The sequence below is a fragment of the Bos mutus genome, chromosome 16 (assembly GCF_027580195.1).
Source record: "Bos mutus isolate GX-2022 chromosome 16, NWIPB_WYAK_1.1, whole genome shotgun sequence".
Lineage (NCBI taxonomy): Eukaryota > Metazoa > Chordata > Mammalia > Artiodactyla > Bovidae > Bos > Bos mutus.
Window position 1 is genome coordinate 14,000,185 of NC_091632.1, and position 25,471 is coordinate 14,025,655.

Genomic DNA, 25,471 nt, shown 5'->3' on the forward strand with positions numbered 1-25,471 from the left:
CTGGCTTTGACTCTTGTGCTCTTCACCTGTTGTCCATTGTTCTTTAGGCACGTGTCAGCTCCTGCATCCTTGCTTATCTCTCTAGATTCCTGCTTTCTCATTATTTCTGGTCTCTGAGGGATTTCTTCACCTCTCTGCCAGCTCAGAAATGAATTTTAAAAGATTTTTTAAAATACTTGATCTAGCAATTTTAGGAGTGCTATACTGGGAGGATTTTCCCTGATCATCAAATCTGTCATGTGTTGCTTTGAATTGAGTTTTAAGGAACAGAGTGAATTACAGTACTGGGTACTATATAATTATATTATGACTTTTACGCAGAGTTCCTTTTTTAATGAATTATTAAATCTATTCAGTATATTGTCTTCAGCCTAATGGGACACAGTTTCTAATGGATTCCTATCTTAGAAGCACAGAATAACATTGTATTTTTACATCACACTTTTTAAGAATATTGCAAATATAATAATGAAATCCTACTTAAGAGTTCATGGTGGTCATTATTAGAGCTTTTTAAACCTCTTCCAAAGTGAAAATTTCAGTGTTACTTTATTCACAGGTAAATAGACTTGGAGTTTAGAAATGTTGTTAGTATTAAAATAATCTTGTGCTCTTTTTAATTTTTAGAGGCATAGTTCTCTTTCAACAACTCGGAAGTGAGAATAAAATGTTATCTCTTTTTTACCAGTTGTTTGAGCTACTAATTGTCATGATTCCTAATTTGTCCCTTTTTTTACTTTCTTTAAAACTTTTCACTTAGTAAGTTGTAGCTTACCACCCCCTCTTATTGCTGAAAGTATATCCCATCTTGAAATCGTGAAGCAAACTAAAATAATGTAAAATCCACCTTATTTTTTCATTTGTTCAGAGTCTTCTGGGCATAGAAACCTAACATTTTATTGAGTGGATTAATGAAACATATGTTGTATGCTCATCTCCCCCTAATTACTAGTTGTGTGTGTGTGTGTTTGGACTCATATGTAATATAATTGGTTAGAAGTATTTAGTAGGTGCACTTAATGTAACAGATACTTCTATTAGTAATCTATTAGTAATAGACTGTTTTCAACTTACACCTGTATACAAGCCCAGATGACCTATTATAATTTTTTCTTCCAGGGTAATACTGACCAGCCTGTCCAAACTAGCAAGATTGGACTTGGGAGGAGAGAATATCAGAGTTTACAACACCGCCATCATTCTCAGCGTTCTAAGTGCCGTCCACCTAAGGGCATGTATTTAACCCAAGAAGACGTGGTAGCTGTTTCCTGTAGCCCCAATGCAGCCAACACCATCCTGAGGCAACTGGACATGGAGTTGATCTCTTTAAAACGTCAGGTATTTTATAAAAATCATTATTTTTGATGATTCTGTCCATTTTGCTTATTTACTTTATCCCTGTAAACTCAGTTTTATTACAGATTTTCTCCACCACTCAGTTACATAATCTTTATCTTTCTTATTTACCTTGTTTTCAAATTATAAGGTGCCACTGAGTATTTTAGATTTGAATCCCAGCATTGCTACTGTTAGCTCTATGATGTTGGGAAATTATAGAATCTGAGCTTCCATTTTTTATTTATAAAATTGGAGATAATAATCTTACTTCTCTTGCAGATTGTTGAGAATTGAGATAATACATCTGGATTGTCATCATTAGCACCAGTAGTAGTAGCAGCAGTATTATTTAAAAGTTTCTTTAGCATAATCAGGTAGTGGATAAGGTTTTAGAGTCAGTGATCCTAAGTTCTAAACCTAGCTACACTGTCTACTTCCTGCACAACCCTAGGGGAGCTGTTTAACTTCTCTCAACTTCAGTTTCTCTGTCTTAAAATGAGGATAATGATATTTTGGTTGGGAGGAATTAAACAAGGTAATATAGGGTAAATGCTTAAAAGATTAGTACCTTGCACATAATACGTACTCATTAACGGTTGTTATTAGTTCTCCAGTCTTTCTCTGGTTTTTCCTTTATTTATTTATTTCTGTTGTTGTTTTAAGTTTTAAGTCTGGGCTTTCTTGGTATAAATTAACCAACCTTGCCAGTGACTTCTGAGTTTACTTCCTAAGCTGTGGCTTTTCTCCTAAGCTCTATAGCTATATTTCCAACTAACTGTTAGACATTTCAAGTGAAGTGAAGTGAAGTCGCTCAGTCGTGTCTGACTCTTAGCGACCCCATGGACTGCAGCCTACCAGGCTCCTCCATCCATGGGGTTTTCCAGGCAAGAGTACTGGAGTGGGGTGCCATTGCCTTCTCCATGACATCTCATCTAACTCCCAAAAGATTTTTTTTTTCTGTTCCTTGTTTGTTGAAACATCTGAATTTATCTTTTATTCATCCCTTGCCTGTATTACATCTGTCAACACACACAAACTCAAGTGGTAGATTATTTTATCTTTGAAATTGCCTTTAAATCAGTCCCCAGCTTTTTAATCTCATTCCTACTACCCTTGTTATGGCCCTTATCACCTCTTTTCTGACTATAACTATCATGTTGATTCTCCTTGCTATCTACCTCTTCTCAGTCCCATGTTACACATTTTATCAGTGTTATTCTTTTAAAATACTGGTGTAATCAACGTCACTCATCTTAAAATGCTTCATTAATTCCTACTTGGCCTTTAGCAGGTTATTTGCAGAGCTAGACAGAAATTTATAGGAAGGGCATGTTAAATTTAAAATTCATCATGAGTGAGGAAACTACTGAAGGATTTAAAAGAGGTGTAACATGGTCATATTTATATTTTTCAGCTATATATCTCTTTTTTTTTTTTTTTTTTGTAGTTGCTTTAGGGATTACAACATGCATCCTTAGCTTACAGTGCATCCTTGTTTAGATATCACAGTATGCACTGTTAGAGTTAATATTATTACCACTTCCATATAATGTAAGAACTTTGCAACAGGGTAGTATGGGACCAAGATGGTTTTTCTCTATCCTAAACATTCAGATTTCTCTACCCCTTGACCCTGGTTACTTACCCAAACTGCTTTTATATTTCTGTTTTCTTCTCCAGCAAAGTTCCAGAATAAATATCAAAATCTACCACATTAGCTTCCTCTGCTTTCTTACCACTTATTTTCAGAGGCTTCCCAATCTAGTTTCTGTCCCACACCCCATCCCAGTTCTGCCACTGAATAAGCTGTCTTAAGATTGTTTATAAACAAGTTCCCCAGTCGAGTGCCCTCTTCTTGGTTCTTATCTCTTTTGAAAGCCACCTCCTCCTCCTCAGAATTCCTTTCTTTTGACTTATAGTGCTGGATTCTCAAGTATATATAGTATATATTTGATTTGAATGCTTTACCTTTAGTCAAACCATAAATGTGTGTAAGACTCCCATCTTCAACCCACAGCACCGCTTCTCTTTAGAGAACTTCTAAAACACGTTGCCTGTGATATTTTTAAAGTGCTCAAAGTTTTTTTAAAATAATGAATAAAATGTTCTCAGCCACCTGTAAATCATACTTAGTCATCAATACTACTACTCCACTATTACTTCACTTACAAGCTATTTTTATTGATTTTTTAAAAAATTATTTATTTATTTTTGGCTGTGTTGAGTCTCTGGGCTGCATGAGGGCCTTCTCTGGTTGCTGTGAGCAGGGGCTACTCTTCGTTCTGGCACGCGGACTTCTTACTATAGTGGTTTCCCTCCTTGCCAAGCACAGGCTTCAGTAGTTGTGGCTCACAGGCTTAGTTGCTCTATGGCACATGGAATCTTCCTGGACCAGGGATTGAACCTGTGTCCTCTGTGGATTCTTCGCCACTGGACCACCAGGAAGGTCCTTTGTTGATTCTTGGGAAAGAACTCTTTTAAAGCTTTAAGTCCCTTTCTTGGATATTCATTTGATGTGTAACATAGTGAAGATTTGCAGTCTTAGATTTACAGATTCTGCCATTTATTATCCCAAGCATCTCATAAGCAGTGTCCAGACTGAATTCTTCCATGTCCACGAGTAATCTGGTCCCCTTTTTGCAGTCCCTGTCTGGTTGAATAACACTGTGTATACTCAGTTACTCCAGCCGGTGACGAAAGAGTTATCCTTGATTCCTCCTTCTCCCTAATTCTCCACAATCAGTTGTTTACAAAGATGTCTTAATTTTGTTTCCAAGTTATTTATTTGACCCGTCTTGTGTACCTCCACCACTCCTTCGTTTCTACTGTTTAAATCGAAGTCCAGTTTTGCTCTAGTGCTTGTTTTGAAATCATGAATCTGTTCCAACATCATTGATATACATGGGGACAATTTGAACATAGTGTGACTTTTGCATTTGCTTACATGTGATTTTTGTTAGTGAAAAACTACAGCTAGCTGAGTATATGCCCACATAGTTCCCATTTGAACTGTGTGGGCATATACTGTGTTACTTGCCATACACACCCACATCTGGTGTTAAAACTTTACATCTGATTTCAAATAACTCTTCTACGACTTCCCAACAATTCACAAGTTGTAGTTATTTTGGCACCCACTTATGTAAGCAACCTTTTAAGGTAAAGCATCATCTTTATTGCATCACTTGTGAATTTCTTTACTGTTTAGAACTGTGCTGTGTGTCATTGATGAAGTTTTTGAGTGTTGTGTCTCAAACTCTTTTTCCCCATAAGCCCTGTGGTTTTTACTGTGCAGTTTGCATAGTACTGTGGCTTTTGAGAATGCATATGTCAGGTTATAACAGAACTGATTATACTTACTTCACAGCGTAGTTGTGAGAATTAAATGAGTTTTTATGAACTGTGTCAGTCTGTTAGGTATGTATATAGTTGATGTGTATGCTACTTGAATGAGGGGTATATTCCACCCTAAGTGTGATAAGTGTTCTATCCCCCTGGGGTAACAGGGTTTTTAATATATATCCTGTTCACTTACTAATACTCAAAAATTCACCTAAGTACATGATCTGATTCATATTTTTGGCTATTTTGTTGAAGGTTCAGAATGCTAAGCAAGTAAACAGTGCACTTAAACAGAAAATGGAAGGTGGAATTGAAGAATTCAAACCTCCTGAGGTATGTTATTGAAGAGTATATGTGACTATGGTGAAACCTTGTTCTTTGAGTTATTCAGTGTTCAACTACTATATTTTGGTTACATGTGTGCTTTGAAGGTTTTATTATATAGATAATTTATTATGTCTCTATTTTGTTATTTAGATAGGTAGTCTCTTGAGACTTGGCTAATGTTTTAAGTTAAATCATTCCATTACTGTCTTTAGCACTTGCTATCAAGCACAGAAAATAGCTATAATTGTAGGCCCAGTGCATGTGAAACTGGAAGGTCATTGATGAAGAAGTGCATTTTGGGGTCTATAACAATGTTTGTTCAAAGCTGTTTCCTACCTGTGTAAACTGGTAACAGGAAGAAAAAGATCACAAGGAGCTCATTTTAACAGTTTTAACAAATTTTACTTTAGTTTTGGGTATTTGTTTATTGGTTCAGGTTTCCAGTTAGGATTTTAGTGTATGTATTTATATCCTGGAAAATACAAAATCCAAATACGAGATATAGATTGGCCGTTTTCTCAAGTCTTACTTGTACTTCTGTTAAACTTAATATGTTTTTTTATATTGGTGATGTCTAAGGGTGTACTTAAATGCTTATTGTCCAATCATACCTTTTTACGGAAGCTTCTATTACAAAATCTTTTCTCTTTCTCTTTTTTTTAAGACTCCTATGTTATGCTTCATATCCTGGCCTTACTTTTCTATGTATGTAATAATCAAATGATCCTATTTGGTCCTAATGGGATTTTTTTTCCCTCCAGATAGCAGATTGACTGAAATATCTACAAATGAATTATGTATGGGCGGGGTGGGGTGCAGGCAGAAAAGTAGTACTTCATATGCCATCTTACTCTCTAGAATCTTCTAGAAAGGAAGAATCATTATGAAGGAAGATGTTTGTTTGTTTTGAATAGTCTCTTTCAAGAAGGTTAGGCAATGGAAAAGAATGAAATATATGTAGACTAGTATCTCATTGCAAACCCAGAAGTAAACTGACAGTCTAGTGATATTTAAATAAAGATAGTGTAATACAAAGAGTCCTGCTTTATTTTATGTTAAATTATTACATCAAAAAATTCATTTTAAATTTTGTATTGAATTAATTTAATATTTAATTAATTACATTGTTGTTGTTCTCTTTTCAACCCTGTGAACTGCAGCATGCCAGGCTTCCCTGTCCTTCACTATCTCCCTGAGTTTGCTCAAACTCTTGGCCATTGAGTCAGTGATGGCATCCAACCATTATAAAATGCATAAAAGCAAAAAACTTAAAATGTTTGTATATTACTATGAGTTTATAATTTAAAAATTAAAGAATATAGCAGATATTGAAAACCTTATTGGAATAGCTTAAAGAACTTTATGCCAATAAGTTTGAAAGTTTACACAAAACTTAGAAATTCCTAGGAATATATGGTTTACCAAAATTGTCTTAAAAAGAATGAAAACTGAATAATGTATAACCAAAACAGCAGGCCAAGACAACTTTATAGAAAAAGCCTACCAAATTTTCAAGGAAATAAAATTCTAATTTCAAATTTTTCAGAAAATTGCAGAATAGTCTCATTCATTAACATTATATAAAGTAAGATGTGAAGGTGTAATAGCATTTATAACTTTCCTATATGCTGCCTCTTTTGATGCTCACTTAAGTCCAGAGAAGTAGATGAAGTAAATGCTGTTATTTTGCATGAGGGAGCTGGACCTCAGAATAAGTGACTTGATCAAGATCACACATCATAGTAAATAGTGATCCTTTGGCTGTGTTTTAGATTCTTAGAGTCTAGTTGGAGTCCTGGATTAATGTGATGCTGTCTCTTTTGGAAGTTTTCATATAATAGTAAAAGTGTATATTAGATTCCCACATACAAATGTAGTTATTGGTTAGAAGTTACCATTTATTACATCTCTTGGTTTATTGTAAAAATAATGATCAAAATGAAACAACCAAAACCTTAATGCACTGTGGTCCATACATTGAAGTTTGTATAATACTTTAAGGTTGATTTTGAACTCACATGCACTTCAAAAATGTATATATGTTTTATCATCTAGAAAATGCCCAGGATATATTTGTAGGTATCATATTGTTCCTATTGCTTTATAGGGGAGAACAACCTGAATAGATATATTTCAAAACACTAGATTAACAGTTATAGTAAAAATCTTGAAAAATCATGTACCTTATCCTCTTACCTTTAGGTTAGCTGATACCCAACCTAAAAAAGTTCTCTGTAATACCTAATAAAAGAATTTTATTAACCTTTTAAACAACAAGCTACTAAATGATGTAACTCAGCTGGAACTAAACAGTTACTAAGATGCTTTACTTATTCATTTGGTTGTATTTGTTATTTTCATTTAGGGAAAAATTGGTGAAGAAAGTTAATTCACTTGCCTAAGTATTTGTCAATTGTTTTTTATAAGACACTGCATTAGGCTCTGTGTGTGGGGTGGGGGCGGGGGGCAGGGGTGACACCTAAAAAAGAGGAAGGATAGATTTTTCCATCTACTTTCTAAAAAAGAATTTATAGTCTAGATTTTAGAAGACAAACGTTAAATTTATAGATTTATAAATGAAGATATTAATAAAACAAGTGGCTATTGTTCAAGTAGGGTAGTCAGAGAGCATTTCCTAAAGTTTCCTAGAGCAGGGAGTTTCAACTGAAGGGTGAGTAGGATTTTTGCATATACTAAAAGGGCAGATGGAAGGAATAATGTGAACAGTGGTTTGATGTTGAGCAGTGCATTCAAAATATAAATCCAGAGGGGAAAATCAGAAACACTGGATATTCCCTAAGCATGTATTATGTGCTCATTATTGTGCTAATCACTACTGAGAGTTCAGTGGAAGTATAAAAACTGTTTTCTGAGGAAGCATGTTGTCTACTTGGGAAGGCACACTTGGTTGCAGAGGATGAATGCACAGGATGTATGAGAGGTATTAATAAGGTTGAGTTTAACAGGGACTTCTTTGTTTTATAAATCAGTGGGCAAGACCACTGTGAAAGCTAGGAAAAGCTTTTGTGAAAGCTAAGAAAAGAAGTTTGCCTTTTAAATTAAAGGCAAATGAAAAGATCCTACAGTTTTTTCAATTTAGGAAGGATATAATGAGAAATTTGTGTTTTAGGAGAGTTATCCTGGCCATGTTATACAAGATAAATTAGAAACTTTAGAGCTGCTGAAATACCAGGTATGTGAGAGATAAAATAAGTGGTAAAGAGGTATTGGGTAGTGTCAGGTATTAGTTGTAGGAATGGAGAGCAAGTGATAAACCTAGAGAACATTTGCAAAGTAGATGTTTATGTATCTCCTTGAAAGTATATGAGGGTGTTGCAAGGAGTGGTGTTACGTTTGATTATGCTTTGATTTGTTTTGGGTGGAGTTTAGGTAAGGGGCAAGGAGATCGGTGAATCCAAAAGGAAGAGTCTGAGAAAGGGATGCTTTTTGAAGCTAGAAGTTTGCAAATCTGTGGATATTTTCATGCATAGGTGTGTGACATCCTTTCTTTATGGGTGTTGGGTTGACTTTTCAGCACTGGGTAGCCTGGTAACCTTTTTTAACTCTTCCAAGTCAGAGGTAGTATGAAACTACCACTGACAAAAATGGGAAAGCTGTGAAGCAGTTGCGCCAGGGGAAGGATGCGGTAAGCATGCTGAACTCGCTCAGGCGGCCAGACTGTTCTAGACGGCTCATGGGGTCTTTTACATTATTGTTGCTATTATATACTGGATTGTTTCACATTGCTGTTCTATTATTTTTAAGGAAAAGAATGTTCTCTGTGGTACCTCATAGCTAGCTATAACTACCACAGAATTTTAGATTCCTGGATATAGTCTAGTTGTCCTTTCCTTAAGTTAAACACATCTCTACCAAACTTTCTTAGCTCTAAAATATAAAATCAGTAACTTAAAGGAATTCTATATGTTTTTAAAATGTTGACCCTCTTACTCCTACAGTCTTTCCTCTCTTCCACTGTTCCCATTTTGTAGCACATAGACTGTTTAATTCCAACAGTTTCAAGTTCTCCTCTGCATTTTTCCACTGAAGTGTCTTCTTAAACCTTAACATTGGTCTTAATGGCCAAATTCCACAGCTCTAACTCATTTCCCTTGCCTATTTCTGAGCCTTTCACATAATGATGACCTCCTTCTTACTTTAACTTTTATGTTTATAACTATTATTTTCCCTTCTCAGCTATAATTTTTCTTACTCTATGTAAATAAAGATATTCTCCAAGTTTTTATCCTCAGGATGCATTTCTCTTCTGTTTTGGAAATCTGATACAACCTCATCACTTTGCTGTATTAAAGTCATATCATATATACGTTTAAATGACATAAATTCAACCAAATAAAAAAGAGAGAGTATGTTTAGTAACAGCGAGTGCAGCAGCGCTGGCGTCTCTGCCTGAACGCCACTTACGGAGTGTGTGACCCAGAGTGAGTGGTTACAAGCTAGGAATGGTGTATCCAGCATTCCTTTAGTCAGTTTTAGCTTTCACATCCCCTGAGCATTTCTTCGAACTGAACGATGTTCTAGTATTTACATAAGTATTTATATTTTTCATTTACTACTGTTCTAAATTCGAGCCAAAGGCTTCATCTGGGGTATAACTGAGAAACTAGTGGCCCTTTCCAGTACTGGAGAAATAACTGCCAGTGTGGACTTTCTGCGAGACTGCCTATCTCCATGGCTACCTTTGTAAGAACATTTCAAGGGTAATTTTGGAAGAAAAAAAACTTTTAAAAATTCACAGTCTGATTTTAGAACCTCTCATCTGAGTAAGCTGATTCCATTGTTTTCCCTCATAAGCATTTTCCAAACACCTTTAAAAAAATGTATTTGAATAGATGAATCTTTTAGCCTCCTGCCTAATACCTTATTTTCAGTGTATCCCAAGTTAAATTCCTCCTCTTAGCCTTGCCTTCCCACATCTCCCAAATCCTAAGTCCTTAAAAGCATCACCCTCTTCCAGCTTTCTAGGCTTAAAAGTCTTATTCTGCTCATAATCCTACCCTTCTCTCTTTGCTCCCAGCTTCCCCCAGATTGCTCATTATATCTAGTATGAACTCGTCAGCCTTGGTGTTTTCAGCCCTTGCAGAACTGGACCTCACCATATTTTGGTTTAGTTAAGTATCACCAACCTTCCAGGCTTATTTGTCACTGCTTTCTAACAAAAATCCTCTTGTTTCCTGAACATGGTATGCCTTCTCCTCATTTTTGCCTTCTAGGAACTTATGTTCTTAAATCCATCTCTGGCTTCAGTCCCTTCAACTTTCCTTTTCCCCCAGTGTAGTCATTTGGAGTTTTCCCTCTCATCTTTGAATCCCCAGTATACTGTTTTCAATAATAGTTACTTGTGTTTATCCCATCCCCTGATTTGCTTGTAAGCCAAAAATAAATCTTCATAGGGCTTGTTATTCCTTTTTCACTTTTTGTTCCCTTTTCATTAATGATACCTTTTCTTCCATTTTCTGCCTTTCAGGTTTAACAAACATTGATTGATCAGCTTTAATTTATGTTTGCTCAGGCACCATGCTTGATGTTTTTGTTATTGTTTATTGTTGTCGTTTAGTCACTTAGTCACGTCCAAGTCTTTGCTACCTCATAGACTGTAGCTTGCCAGTCTCCTCTGTCCATGGGATTTCCTAGGCAAGAATATTGGACGGGTTGCCATTTCCTTCTCCAGGGGATCTTCCTGACCCAGGAATTGAACCCGCATTTCCTACATTGGCAGGTGGATTCTTTACTAGAGCCACCAGGTTACATATGTCCTTATATATATTCCACATATATGCTAACTTTAATCTTAAGAAGCACTTGCAAAGTAGTATCACAAGAGATGTTCAGTATCCAAATGCTCATTAATCTAAGAGATAGATGGAGAAGCAAAGGTTGCCAAACAACAAACTATTCACTAGTGAATTGAGCACTTACAAAGTTAGGCTCTCTTCACTAATTCTTCCTAATTAACTCCAGCTCTTACCCTTCCCATCCATGACAGCAACATCTTCCTCTGTTATTCTCTTGCTAATACAGTGCAAATACAAAATGAAATTGTAAGCCTTGCAAAAGATGTGAAACTTCATGAAGTCTGTGAAGGTACAGAATGGCTTTCATCACTTGCAAAATTGTTGACAGAGCAGTATGTAACAGAACTAATGATGGAAAAAAAAAGGATAGTGACTCAGGCATTTAAAAGAAGAATAATTTGAGTAACAATAAAGAGAAGAGAAATTTGGGAAAATCATTGACGTCTTCAAAACAAAAATGACCCATATTCTGCACTCATGTTGTAAATTTCAAAGCTAGAGAGTGTTATACCACTGTATAATCACAAAAGGTATGCCAAGAAATAAAATTAAAGCTTGTAAGTGGAATCAGTAACTATCTTTTAATGAACTAATTTTCCTAAGTTTTAGTTTCATATTTCAGATTAAGTTACATTCAGCCTTTTATTTTTTTAACCATTTACCATGAAATATCTGGACCTGTTTTAAATAGGTTCCAATACCAGTTATCCTTGGGTACTAAGGACCTCTTCTGTCTACCTTTCATGGCCAAGGTAGCAGCATCACATTGCCTGGGTATTAATTCAGATATTACCTCCTACTCCATTCTTACTATTCCTCTTGGGAGACCATATGTTTAAAATTGCTGGTTTTCCCTGTCTTCACTCTTTTTTTCTTTGCACTCTTTTAGCCTTGGTTCACCCTTACTACTCCTGTATGTCCTGTTTCCCCTCTTTCTCTTTGCCTGTTTCCTGTTATTCCTTTGCCTCCTCACAAGTATCCTAACCTGGAGGCTTGTCCACATTGCCTGGCCTGCCTTGCTGTTCTTTTTAAAATCTTATCATTTGGAGCTCAGTGCTTTGTATTTTTAATTTTTCCCTCCTTTACTCAAGGTCTTTTTTTTTTTTTTTTTTTTTTTACTTTTTCTTTCTTCTTTCATAACTTTTTTTTGCATTTATGTTTCATTCTTTCTTCCAAATGCTTGCTTATATGTCTTCACTCGTGGTGAGAAACTTGATATTACCCAGCACCTCTGTACGGTGGAGATTCTTATTGCTAAGACTACAAATGAGATAAGACCTCAACACCCCTTCTTAGAGGAACCCTACTTTCTGTTTTGCCCAGCATGTGTGTGTATTACAGTGGCCATTTTATCTGGGCAGTTTCTACTATAAACCTGTAGGCTGGAATGCTTATTTCTGTCCGTCCATCTACTGCCAAAGGTTCTTGATTACTAAGAAGTGGGTGTATACTAGTGAAATTTGGTTAGATGTTTAATACTGTAATACTGCCATAGTCAAAATCTTAAACTGAGAAATTTTTTAAACAAAAATACTGGGATGAATGTAGGAAGTGTTGGGAGAAAATCTATTCATATACTCGGTCACTCTCTGCTTTAGAAATTTAAAGAAATATTAATTTAGGGCACAGGCCTTATCTACACTTGTACCTTAATTTATACAACACTGTTTTTGATGGAATAAGAAGAGGTTTAGTCTAAATATGAAGAAAAGAAATTTGAGAGTCACCCTTCTGTAAAGAAAACAAAGTCTCTTAAATGTTAAAACTAGGCTAAAATTAACATGTGCAGTGTATCATAGGAACATTGTAGTTGGAAAATGAGTGATTAATAGATTTTTCTCAGTTTTGATATCTCTGACTAGGGTATAAGTGTGAATGTTTTTCTTTCTCCCAAATTGGTACATTTCCCTTTCATTATTTTTTTGTGTTGGTAAAAGGTAATTCAAAATATATTTTTTAAGTCTTATAAAAATGAAATCCTCATGAATCAGAGTTTTAGTAATCTCTTATCTATGATTTGGTGAAAAGTTTTTAAAAAATAAGCACTTTGGAAAAATGTCTGTCTTCATATCCTCATTAGGAAACTTCTCTTTAATTTTGTAGTCAAATCAGAAAATTAATGCCCGTTGGACCACAGAGGAGCAGCTTCTAGCAGTGCAAGGTATTAAAGATAAGCAGTTATTGTTGTTAATAATTATTTAATTTGTCATGAAAGGTGACTACCATAGTTCTCCCCTTCCTTTAGAAGTGGACCAAGAAAGGGGTCTTGTGTTTTCCACACAGTGTTGCTGACCATGAACTCTGGTCTGTACTTGTGGATGTGATACACTGAGCCTGTGTGCATTTTGGGTCCTGAACAGCATGTGATGCCTTCTCAGCACTAAATGAATGATGGTGATGACAGGCTTGACCAAGTCAGATGGTCTCTGGGTGCCTCTGCTTCAGTATTCCTGCTCTTGGGTTCATTCTTACTGTATCAGTCAATAACTCTTTATCACAAACATAAACTACTGTGTTTCTGGTTTCCCTGATTACTCTGTAGTTGATAATTGTCAGGTACTGAAAATATTCTTGATATGCTTAACTTTCAGTGTACCATAACTTACTTAAGAGATATGCCACTGAATGCTACAAAACCTGACTTTAAATATATCTATTTATACAAAAGAGAGACTTTATATATAGATATATATACATGTGCAGTTTTAAATGCAATTATTTGTAAGAATGCTTGGTTGAATTGTATGGCAGAAAACTTTTTGTACTATGAATACCCACGGGCAAATTGGAAGCACTATAAACTTGGATTTTCTTGTGTTTGAATTACTTAAGGGCAAATTGTATGTTGCAATTCAGTATTGTAGGTTTGTTTTCCTTTTAAGATGAACTGTCTACAGGACTGATAGTATAGTTTAAGTTTGGTCTACAATTTGTTTCTTCTTGGCTGAGCCCTCTGTGTTGAGTATCCATGGCTTTTTAATCTAAGTTAACTACTGTAAGAGAGTTGGGCCCCAGTGAAACATACATCTTTAAAAACAGTTCGGAGTATTCAAACATAGAGAACATATTTAACTCAAAAACTGTGCAGGTATCATTCAGATATGAGAATAATATAGTTAAAGATTGATTAAGACTTTGCAGTTTGAATTAAAGTAAGGATTACGCCCCCATTGTGATTTGCAGATGTACAGCAGGGTGCCAGTAGGATAATGTCAGCCTTCCCTTTGGCTTGTACAGCACGGCACAGTCATTTCATAAACAGAAATACTGGATCCTGTACAGGCAGAGTGCTGGCCATGCAGTTAGCACATCTGTAATCGTAGAACTAAGTTTCTGAACGAGTCAGAACAAAAGTTGAATTAGTTTATAATGTTCAGTAATAGCTCTTTGCAATGGACAATTTAAAAGTTTTTATTAAAAATTATTTTCAACAATTGTCTCATATTTATTTAGAATTATGACTTATAGTTCTAACATAGTTTTTTGAGTAGGTATTCCTTTGACTGATGTTAAAGCCTGTTTCCCTTCATGATGGTAGCCTATGGAATTTAACTCCATTTTCCAGTATTTATTTTCTTAAAGGTTAGTATACTAATCCTATACTCTCATATAAGAAATGATCACAGTGAAAGCATTTTCTGAAGAGAATCGCCTAGGAAGTCTGGATTAATCTTTCTCTAGGTACAGAGAAAAGATTTGATACTGTTCTACAGTACTACTTTAAGTGGTAGGATCCATCAAATCTTATGACTGGGTTGGGTACTGGATATTATGAAAAGCTGTATTCAAGAGAAAGACGATAGCAAGATTTACTTAGAGAGTTGAGCTGTATATGCAGACATTATTTCAGCTTTTAAACATTAAAAGAATAGAGTATTTCTAGAAATAATCAAACATATCCTCTCTCCTGAGGATATTCAGTGTTATTGTTATGTTCATTTAAAAAGTAATCCTTAAATAAATTATACTCATGCAGCAATTTGTATGGAAAGATTCATGTTCTTAAGATTTTGAAAGCACTCTCGTAGTATGTTTATGTCTGTTTTTTATTTATTTATTTTGACTGTGAAGTTTTTACTTTGAGTTTAGGTTTTTTGGTTTTGTCTTGTGTTTTTTGTTTGGTTTTGTTTTTGTTACATAAAGTAAAGCAACTTAAAGGTATTTGTGTCTGACATAGTTACTTTGCTGCTGCTAAGTCGCTTCAGTCGTGTCCGACTCTGTGCGACCCCATAGACGGCAGCCCACCAGGCTCCGCTGTCCCTGGGATTCTCCAGGCAAGAACACTGGAGTGGGCTGCCATTTCCTTCTCCAATGCATGAAAGTAAAAAGTGAAAGTGAAGTCACTGAGTCATGTCCAACTCTCAGCGACCCCGTGGACTGCAGCCTACCAGTCTCCTCCGTCCATGGGATTTTCCAGGCAAGAGTACTGGAGTGGGGTGCCATTGCCTTCTCTTTAGGGAGGGTTAAAAAGTGCCATTTTTGCCTCATGTGCCCATATATTTATATAATGCTCAAAAGTGTGTCTTATAATCGTATAGTAATATCCCCTGTACCTGAGTCTTGGTGTGGGTAAAGTACATAACTGCAGTTCTTATTTTAACATCTGTAATCCAGAAGTACTTGCCTTAGCAGGCAAATGTTTTTAGTTTTTTCTTCTTCTTTTTAATCTTTATTTATGCTAAACCTTTATATGATATTATTCCTATGGCCACTTCAGTGTTTTGATATTAACATAATTTATATAGAACTTTTTATTCAAGACATTTTACATACAGATTCTGATTTAACTTTGATTTGTTAAATGCTTTATTTTATCTTGCTCATACTTGACTATTAAAGTGACCTAGAGAGAGAAATGTTGACTCTTTTGTCACTAGTGAGCTCCACTATTAAATAAACTTTGTGTTGTGATTCTTAAAATCAAAGAAGTGTATTAAGTTCATTTCCTAGAGCTTAAATACATATTTCCTGTTTTACTTCCCACCTGCTCATGTTGTTGTTAACTAAGTACTAATCATTTAAATAGTAAATAAATATTTAAATAAATGTTTTTTTAACAGTAAATATTTAAATAAATAAATAAGCTGTTTTCCCTTCTTTCTCCCTTATTTGGAAGGGGAAAAATCATGCTTAGACCAGATAGGAATGTCTGCCTTTACTTGTGTATCTGTCACTTTATTATGTTAATTTTAGTCCTAGCTATGTTATGACTTCAGTAACATTCTTCAGGAGTCCCCAAATGGGATATTATAAATGCTGCTTTAATTTAATCCTCTTAAAATACTTACCAAGAATGGTGTTTCTACAATTTATGTAATCTGTTTCAGCTTTGAGTATCTAAATTATAACAAATCAGTTAACAGTAAGACCAATTACAGTCTTCACATGTTTGTTTTAATAGGGAAATATCCCTGTTTGTAGCTTGTGCCATATTTTTCCTAATCTGTGGTGCTTTAGAAATTATCCTAAGATGAATCTTGATATTCATATAATAAAATTCCTTATTAAACAAGAATTAAGAAAGGAATTTGATTCTGGTCGTATTGTTTTTTTCATATAAAATAAAACATTTATTAGCTGTTTTCAAAAAATAGCAATGATAGTGCAAAACATCTACTCTTTAAAGTATATAGGAGCAGAAGCATAGGATACAATATTTGACATGTTTCTTTTAGGTTTCCTCTTAAATATATTCATTTCATAGTCATTAGTGTTTAAAAAAAAAAATGCTCCCAAACTAAAATATTGTGCTGTATTAGGATAAATAGCGTAACATTTTTTTTCTCTAATTTTATCAAGAAGTCAAATTTAATTTTTAGTGTTTCTTTTTTTCTCGTATTTCCTGCTTTCTCATTTGAAACAGGAAATGACAGAACTATGTTCAAATGAGTTATGCCTACGGTTAAATGTTACCTTCTCTCCCTATAGTTTATATATTCATTCCTTTTTAGGAGAAATGATGTTGCAAGTTTAGAAATTGTCTTCATTCTAATTTTATCTCCTAAAAAAAAAAAAAAAAAAGCTAGAATGGTCCCTAAAGTGCTAAGGGGGTGGGGAGATTCAGTCTTTGATTAAGACGTAAGGGTTGTAATGATCCTTACATGATGCTTAGCACTTGAATGATCAACAGGAGGTGGAGATAGATTCATATTTTTCCTCTAAAAGATACCTGTTTGTACTAGAGTTTCTTCTGTTATAGATGATATCACAAGAATGGAGGCTCAGAAGTGTAATTGTCAGTCCTCTGATGTGCTTGCATCAGATAGTTAATGATTCCCAATTGCCAGCATTTGGGGATGGAGTTTAAACTTGTAGCAAGAAAGGTGGGAAGATTCAAAAGAGAATGTATGATTTTGACTTTTAGCTGTTGCCCAGATGCACCAGTCACTGTCTCAGTGCTGTTGATACATTTTTTACCTTTTTTAATAGGAATTCTTGACAAGATTTACAGATGAAAAGAAATGCATGTTCTTGAATGGTTTAAGTTTAAAATTAATCTCTTATTGATAAGAAAGACCTCACATCTCTGGAGTTTCTAAATGTAACTTATTTTAAAAAATAGATTTTTGAAAAATTAATATTTCCTAATTATACTAAGTACATGCTCACTTTAAGAAACGGAAAAATATCCCCCAAATTTTCATTACCTAGACCTAAAAATAGCTTGTTATTGTAATGTTGGTGCTTTTTTTTTTTAAGTCCTAAAGATTTTAAAAATAACTTTTTAAACACACTGAAAGCAGATTTATGATATCCTTTCTATCTAAGAAAAAAAAGTCTAAATACCATGTCCAGATTTGGGAAACAGCATATTTCAAATGCTCCTAACTCCTAAAGTTACTGTCTTGCTAGTCAAAGCTCTAAATATATACATTTTTTTTTCTTGGTTGGATAATATAGAAGAACATTGGTTGGAAAATGAAATGTCATGATAACACAGTATCCTAATGAGTTATATTTTTATGTTAATTCCCAAACAAAACTTTAAAAGTTTGTATTATAAAGATTATATAATATCATCTGGCAGTGTAGGAGCCATGTTGTTTCACTGTAACTTTCCAATCAAATTTAGAAATTTGAAAACAATTTTCTCCTCTCCTTGGGAAATACTTAATTTCCCTCTTCCAGGGTTCTCTCAAGTTTTTTTCCCCACTAAATTTTGGAAACTGACCTCTTGTCCTAAAAAGTGAAAGTGAAAGTTGCTCAGTGATGTCTGAGTCTTTGCCACCCCATGGACTATACAGTCCATTCTCCAGGCTAGAATACTGGAGTGGGTAGCCGTTTCCTTCTCCAGGGGATCTTCCAACCCAGGGATCAAACCCAGGTCTCCCACGTTACAGGCGGATTCTTTACCAGCTGAGCCACAAGGGAAGCCCAAAGGTCACAAGTTTAGTTTAAAAAATGGTTCAGATAGACCTGAGCCTTTTACATCTTAAGGTGGAGAGGGAGATTTAATCTTTTTCCTTTTTTTAGAGATTTGAAAAATACTCTATATTTACTTGTGAATTCATAATGAGTTCCTAGATGATTTTGACTTTTTTACTTTTTGATACCTGTAGTGAATTGTCACTTAAAAGTAATAGAGACAGTACTTCACATAAGGAAATAGAGTTACTAATTAGGAATAGATGTATTGTCATATTGTCTCACAGTTTTACTTTCTTTATTCAGCCTGTGATGCGGGATATAATTCAGATCATAAAAATCTGTTTATTGAAGAAATCTACAAGTTGATCCATCGTTAGCATACTAAGATCAGGGTTTTCAGGTCATTAATAGCGTTCACATTCTGTGTGTTTCTTTTGCCTAGAATTTTTATCAAGTTGAACATTTTTTAAAGCATAGCAAAATTCTCATACCTGTAGTATTTATTGGTGAAAATGAAGGAGAAATTTAAAATTTTTTAGTAAGAACTTCCCAAGTCGTTTCAGCACTAATTCATATATATATATATGAGGGACCTTGTTTTTAATAAACTGAAAAAAGAATGGACCACCCTCCTCCCAGGTCCAAGTTGTAACTAAAGCAGCTCTGAAATCATAGATTGTTAAAGTAGTTGCTCAGCACTGCTACCTTGCTAGGTTGACTTCCGAAAGCCTAGTTGGGGATTCATCTGAAGGTGGAGTCAGTCCATTAAGTCTGCAGTTGGTGTTTCACTAGAGTTTGACTTGTTAATCAGCCACAGTACAGAGCTTAAGAATTCCACCTTCTCACCAAAATACGCTGTTGGTGACATCACTAGGAACGTAAAAATGATAAAGAAGTCAGCCAGGTGTGACTCTTGTAGCTTGGGGAAGAATAATAGAATGAAGCTCCATGGAGAAAAAAAATCAACCATATTTCCTAAGTACTTCCTCTGTACTCAGCATTGTAGTAATTCTGGTGGTAATTTGTATTCCATAGGAAGGTACTTTCCAACCTGGTTCAATCATGGCATACAGAGAAAATGATGAAGGTTTTCATGGCACACTGAGACAGACAGATGAGGCTGCTGTCTGTCCAGAGGAGTCTGCCAAGGAGCTCTAGCTCTTCCACATATGGCGCAAGCATCCTGCAGATTAAGGGCACTAATATCCAGGCCCGCTTATTCTCAGGACGTGATCGAGATCCTTAGCCAGACTGCAGAAGTCTGCACTATGGTCTGAACCTTAAGACTTCACAGAGTAGTTGATATGGGACAAGCATACACGAGTTAATAATGAACTTACCTAGGTGACTCAGAACCTAGGTGAGTTGAGGAAAATCCAAAGTGTCCGAGTAAACTAAAGTTCCTATAGGAAGTAGTTTTGGTTTGGGACATGTAGTTCTGGAAATGCAGCAATATTAGTGACAAGGTGAAGTCCACTGAGCAAGGGAAAATAAAGTGGAAGACCAAAAAAAAAAAATAGAGTCAGAAGAGGGGACAGTTAGATAATGGAGCTAGACATGGGGGCAACTAAGTGGTATGTTTTGGAGTATATTTTGCTGAACAAGTGAGTGTTTGGAGGGTTGTAATATTGGCAGACTTAAGAGTCAGAGTTACTCTTAATATGACTTCTTATTAAGAATATAGAAGATCTAATCCTAGATTTAAGTTTTCATTTCTAAATTCATGTATTTAGTAGCTTTGGTCGTTTCTAGAATGTAAATTAAATCTGTTACGAAAATTAGTACATTGACAGAACACTGTGTGTGATTTCCAATTAGTATTTGCTTCTCAATGCAACTGTCTCGAGTTGCGGTTTTCTAAAGTACAAATAGTAGAGAAGTACTTGAATATGTGGCTTTTGTATATACGTACTTTTAATATGAAATGACCTTGGGTTCTTATTGTCAGATAAACTCTCACTGGAGCCTAGTCACCATTAGAATTTATACTCAGTTATGAAGTTCTAACTGGAAATCAGCTCATGGATTTAAGAGAATATAAATTCATTTATGTTTTAAATGAATATAAAATAAAATATTGTAAACAAAGTTTAAGTATCATTATTACTCTGTTGTCATGCACGTGTCTTTCTTTTTGAGAACGGAGCAAATGAGCATAGTTTACAAATCCTGAATTCTTTATTAACAATGGGATTATAGTTTAATATGTCAGGCCTCCTACCCAGAATGTTCTAAGAGGAAGAAACTCCCCATAGAGTCAAGTCTAGCAAATTGAATGCAACAAGAGATACTTATTCCCAAGTTTTCAATATAAAATAAGTGCAGAATTTAAAACATGAATTGTATTTGTGCTGGTTCTTGAAGATAATAGGTATAGCATCCAGATAGGTGTCAGTAAGAACATGTCTTGCATTTCTGCCGGTGTACTAATGTGCCCTTATGTTATCCTCTTACATGTGATTGTATACATGTTAAGTTTATCTAAATCCCTCTATTTCTGGCTGCTTCAATTATCATAGACATCAGTATTTTTATTCTCCTTTCTCATCTCTAATTAATGAGTTACTGTTTTCTGGTATTTTAAAAAGCAGTTATCAAATTGTAAAATCAAAATTTTGACAGCTCCTATATTTTAAGCTAGGTATATCTCTTTCTAGAATGAGTAGGATGGATTTCCTTTAAAACTCCCTAAGAGCAAATTATTATCCATCTGATTATGTAAAGTCACTTTAAATTCTGTAGCATAATTGACTGTCTCGAGTTCATAAATCAAATATTATCCTACATTTAAAGAAACTTCCATAATTTTATGTTAGGTCTTTTTATATAACTGAATGTACAGTCCTTCTTAAATTTAAGGTAGCAGTGATAAACACAGTATCTACAAGTAGTCACCACTATAATTCTTTAGGCTACCGAGCATAGCTAGGAATCTGTCATATATACAGACCTTAGAACTATTAGATGAGTTAAAATCCAACAAATTCTGAAAAATAGCTTTCCTTTTTTTGTCCATCAGATTGTGGTAATTCTCCTGTTTTTTATGTTTAATTTCTTATCTCGATTCTGTTTGTTGGTACCTGGTACGGATAGGCAAATAACTATGTAGAAGTTGGTATTAAGATCAAAATCACAATGCTTTTCTTAACGGGGGAACCCTAAGACGACTCACCCAGTCCATTGAGGGGATAAAAGAGATGGCTCATTCCCATCCAGTTTTGTTTACAAACGATGTTGCTCAAATTTAGGTGACTGGCTACTAGGGAAATAAATGAATGTGGAATTGAGGATGGAACAAAGAATTCAATGCTTTACAATAAATGGACTGTATTTGAGAGTTCAAGAGAGGATTGGAGAAAATAACTGAGTATGTAAAAAATGGTAAGTTTCTGATTGTTCAGTTGAAGGCAAGTGGCTGGCTCGATGAAATGACATAATTGATAGTTTCCATCTGTGACCCTGATATCTTAGTCTCTATCTCAGAATTGAGACATGAGCAGAGTTTATCGGAAAGGATTTTCATTGCTGGTATGTTGTGTGTGTGCGTGATGTGTAGTACACACAGCTCTCCTTACTGATCCTTCACAGGTGTATTATTTACTTTGCCTTCCAGGTGTCCGCAAATATGGTAAAGATTTTCAAGCTATTGCAGATGTAATTGGCAACAAGACTGTTGGCCAAGTGAAGAACTTCTTTGTAAACTACAGGCGTCGGTTTAACTTAGAGGAGGTATTGCAGGAGTGGGAAGCAGAACAAGGAACCCAGGCTTCTAATGGTGATGCTTCTACTTTAGGGGAGGAGACAAAAAGTGCTTCTAATGTGCCATCAGGGAAGAGCACTGATGAAGAAGAGGAGGTGTGTTTGCGTATGGAATTTGAGCTAATATGAGCCGAGGAATCACCATTTCATGTGGTGTTCTGTAAGGCTAATTTGTCAGAGGACTAGCTAAACGAGCATGAAAGGTTGACAATACACTTACTCAGTGGTGCCTCTCTCGTGACTCTTAAGTCATAATGACACGCTAAGTTCTGATCCTAGAAGAGTGGAGAGTGTATTGTTCTTTCTTAAATTTATTTTTATTTCCAGTGTTAAGCTGTTTACTAATAAAGATGCCTGTTTGGTAGCTTCGTTGCTTTTTTTGGTTTGTTTTGTTTAAAATAAAAGAAGCTTGTGCTTCCAAAAAACACTGGTGTTATGTTTTTGTTTTGTTTTGATTTGTTTTGTTTTTCCTGTGACAGCCCAAACTATATTGTACTAACGTCCATTAGGAACTGTCATCTCATATGTTTGTTTTTGTTTCCTCACCTCTAGGCACAGACCCCACAGGCTCCTCGGACTCTGGGTCCATCACCTCCTGCCCCGTCATCCACTCCAACGCCAGCAGCCCCCATGGCCGCTCTGAACCAGCCACCACCACTTCTTCGTCCAACACTGCCTGCGGCCCCGGCTCTTCACCGGCAGCCTCCTCCACTCCAGCAGCAGGCTCGGTTCATCCAGCCCCGGCCAACTTTAAATCAGCCTCCGCCACCTCTCATTCGCCCCGCTAATTCCATGCCGCCCCGTCTAAATCCAAGACCAGTGTTGTCCGCGGTTGGTGGCCAACAGCCACCATCACTTATCGGAATTCAGACAGATTCACAGTCGTCACTGCACTAAAGTTAACTTGGACAGAGCTGCAGTAACTTTTCACCCCATAATCACACCAGTGCTCCTCTGACTGTTGATGCAAAAGAGGGAAGAATAATTCTTCTCGATACTGAGGCTGCAAACTAGTTCTGTGGCCAGTGGGCTCTCATAAGTGGATGTCTAAGGAATTTTTTAGTTCACACAACTAAAATGTTACACAACAGAAGGCCTACAGTTAGCCTCCTTTCTAGAGTATACATTCAGCGACATGATCTCGTTACAGGAAAAGAGGTTAAGTATTCTATATACCGAGGTTTTTTTGTTTTGTTTTTACTGTATTTATTTTATTAAGAATCTTTATATTCCTGCCTCTTCATAGTTAAGGCTCTTAGTACAGGAATATTGACTTAGGAATTGTGAAAACTCCTTAAGTTTCATAAGTTAAGGATGTTCAACTATTTCTCTCTTTTTCTTTAATTTAATTTTTAACAACATTTTCCTATGTTAGGAGTGCAAGAATAGATAACCTGCATTTCAGATTTTGACGTATGTTCATTTAATGCATATTTAAGAAATTATAGCTGCATATCCCTTTTTTCAAAGACTTGCTTTTTTTTCTAAAGGAATTTAAATATATTCCTTTAAAAGAAAGCAATTTTATCAATTGCAAAGCAATTATATGAAACCACAAAGAATGTACTGAACCTGCTAACCCTTTAACATACAGTTTAGGGTCCTAGTGCAAAGTCCTTGCTTAAAGGTCATTGACTTGCCATCTTTCAGTAGTAAGAGGATGGGAATAATTACAATGAGGACTTCATTTGTTAAAGTACAGTGTCTTTAAGTTCCTTAAAAATGGAGTTAATGTTGTTTTTTTTTTTAATGTTTCTAAATGCTATCAGCTTTTAACTAGTAGTTGCCTCCATTTGGGGACTTTAGAAGAGAATTATATTTTGTCAGTTATGTGGAAATAGTGGTTCTGGAAGCATTTATTTACAATACCCTTTTTGTGTTTATGTTATGAACTTTAAATTGCCCTCATACTTATTAATATGGTCTGCATTTAATATAAAAGATGTTTTCTTGATCAATCTCTATTGTACTATTTGGATACATTTGTGTATTCCTTACAGCCAACCTGTACTCATGGGTTTGGTTTAGGGTTAAATCATCATTATTTCATAAAATAAATTTAAGGATTTGTTCTGTGTTATCCAAAGATACATCAGTATATTGTCACAATTGTGCTGTTAAAGTGCTGAGACCCTTTTTATAAAGAAACAAAAATTTCAAGTCTTCTCAATTCAACACATAATCATTAAGCACCTACAAAGAATATTTTACAAGTGATAGTATTTCAACAATGTATTACTAATATTTTTGATACAATGATTTCATATTGGAATCATGACCTGCCTGTGCAAAGGGACAGATTGCTTAGATTGCTATACTAGTGGAACTAAAGATAAATGTTTGCACATTCACAGTCTCACATTTAGAGCTGTTTCACAAAATGATCAACATCGGAGGCCCTAGTTTATATTTTGAGATGTCATATATTCTCCAGATGTTAGAAAAATAGTCCCTACCTTTGGCTGTAAAGCGTTAAAGAACTATTGACTTACATCCCTTAATTGGTTTTCCTTTTGAAGTTCAGACCATTTATTTCCATAAGGACCTTAAGTTCTAACATAATCTAAAAACTTTTTTCAGGATGTGTTCTTTCTCACTGGATCATCTTGATTTAAAATTCTTAATATTCAAGAATTTATACTTGTTTTTACTTTAATAGCCATGGGGACAGTTATATATCTTAAAATATCTAAAGCGTTTTTAAAAGTATTTAGATTGTCTTGCACATGTGCATACTCTACAGCTTCTATCGTCTTGTCTCTTGTCAGTAGACCTTCAGTATACGGTGTGTGGGATATGTGAGTCAAGTTGGTCAGCACCAGCATCTGTCCAGCTGTTGAGTATATTGTGGTTCATTTAAAATCCGTTCTATCCCAACCATGAGCAAAGGTGCTGTATCTGAGGGCTGTGCTGTGATTTTATTTCCGTACACTAGAGCACACAGTAGAAAATTCTTAGCTTCATTAGTAATATGACACATGTATATAGTGAGATGTCTTTATTGTGTGCTTTGCATATTTTGTAAATATTTTGCACGTCATTATTTTTCTTTTTTGTTTAAGCAGTGTTTGGCCTGGAAGAGTGATATGCTTGCTGCTTAATCAAAGGATTAAAGAGTTAAAGATGTCTATGTCTTCTATTTTTATATAATTTCATGTTGTATGAGAAATTTAGGACCTCTTCACTGTGAAATTCTAAATACTGATTTTTATAAAAAAAAAAAAAGCAAAACCTAAAAATCTTTTAATGACCATTTCATTAATTTCAAGTTTTATCAGTTTAAAAAAATCTACACCCAAGTATTTTTTTCATTACCTACTAAAAATAAATCATGCTGTTGACACATCTGTTAATATTCATGAAAAAATATTTTTTCTATATGAGTTAATTCCAGTGTAATATTGATGGAGGTAAAGATAGGTTACTATCGAAACGTTTTCTGAATAATCTTACAATAAAGTGAGTAAAATATAATGTAAAATAAAAATGAAAGAATGTCAAATTTTGTCTTAATATAGGCC

The 25,471-nt window shown here is 35.0% G+C and overlaps 1 protein-coding gene across 4 annotated transcripts in view; it reads left to right on the forward strand.

The window, feature by feature from the left end:
* The window catches only part of RCOR3 (REST corepressor 3), a 53,228-nt gene extending 28,152 nt beyond the window's left edge, over window positions 1–25,076 (forward strand). For 2 of the 4 annotated variants that reach the window (XM_070384729.1, XM_070384730.1), the window contains exons 8-12: window positions 1,120–1,338; window positions 4,936–5,013; window positions 12,927–12,984; window positions 21,805–22,046; window positions 22,503–25,076. In XM_070384729.1, the coding sequence (XP_070240830.1) occupies window positions 1,120–1,338; window positions 4,936–5,013; window positions 12,927–12,984; window positions 21,805–22,046; window positions 22,503–22,847 (942 nt within the window). In that variant the 3' untranslated portion in view covers window positions 22,848–25,076. The remainder of the gene's footprint in view (window positions 1–1,119; window positions 1,339–4,935; window positions 5,014–12,926; window positions 12,985–21,804; window positions 22,047–22,502) is intronic. The other 2 variants (XM_070384732.1, XM_070384731.1) reach the window with 2 other exon arrangements.
* The last annotated feature ends 395 nt before the right edge of the window (window positions 25,077–25,471 follow it).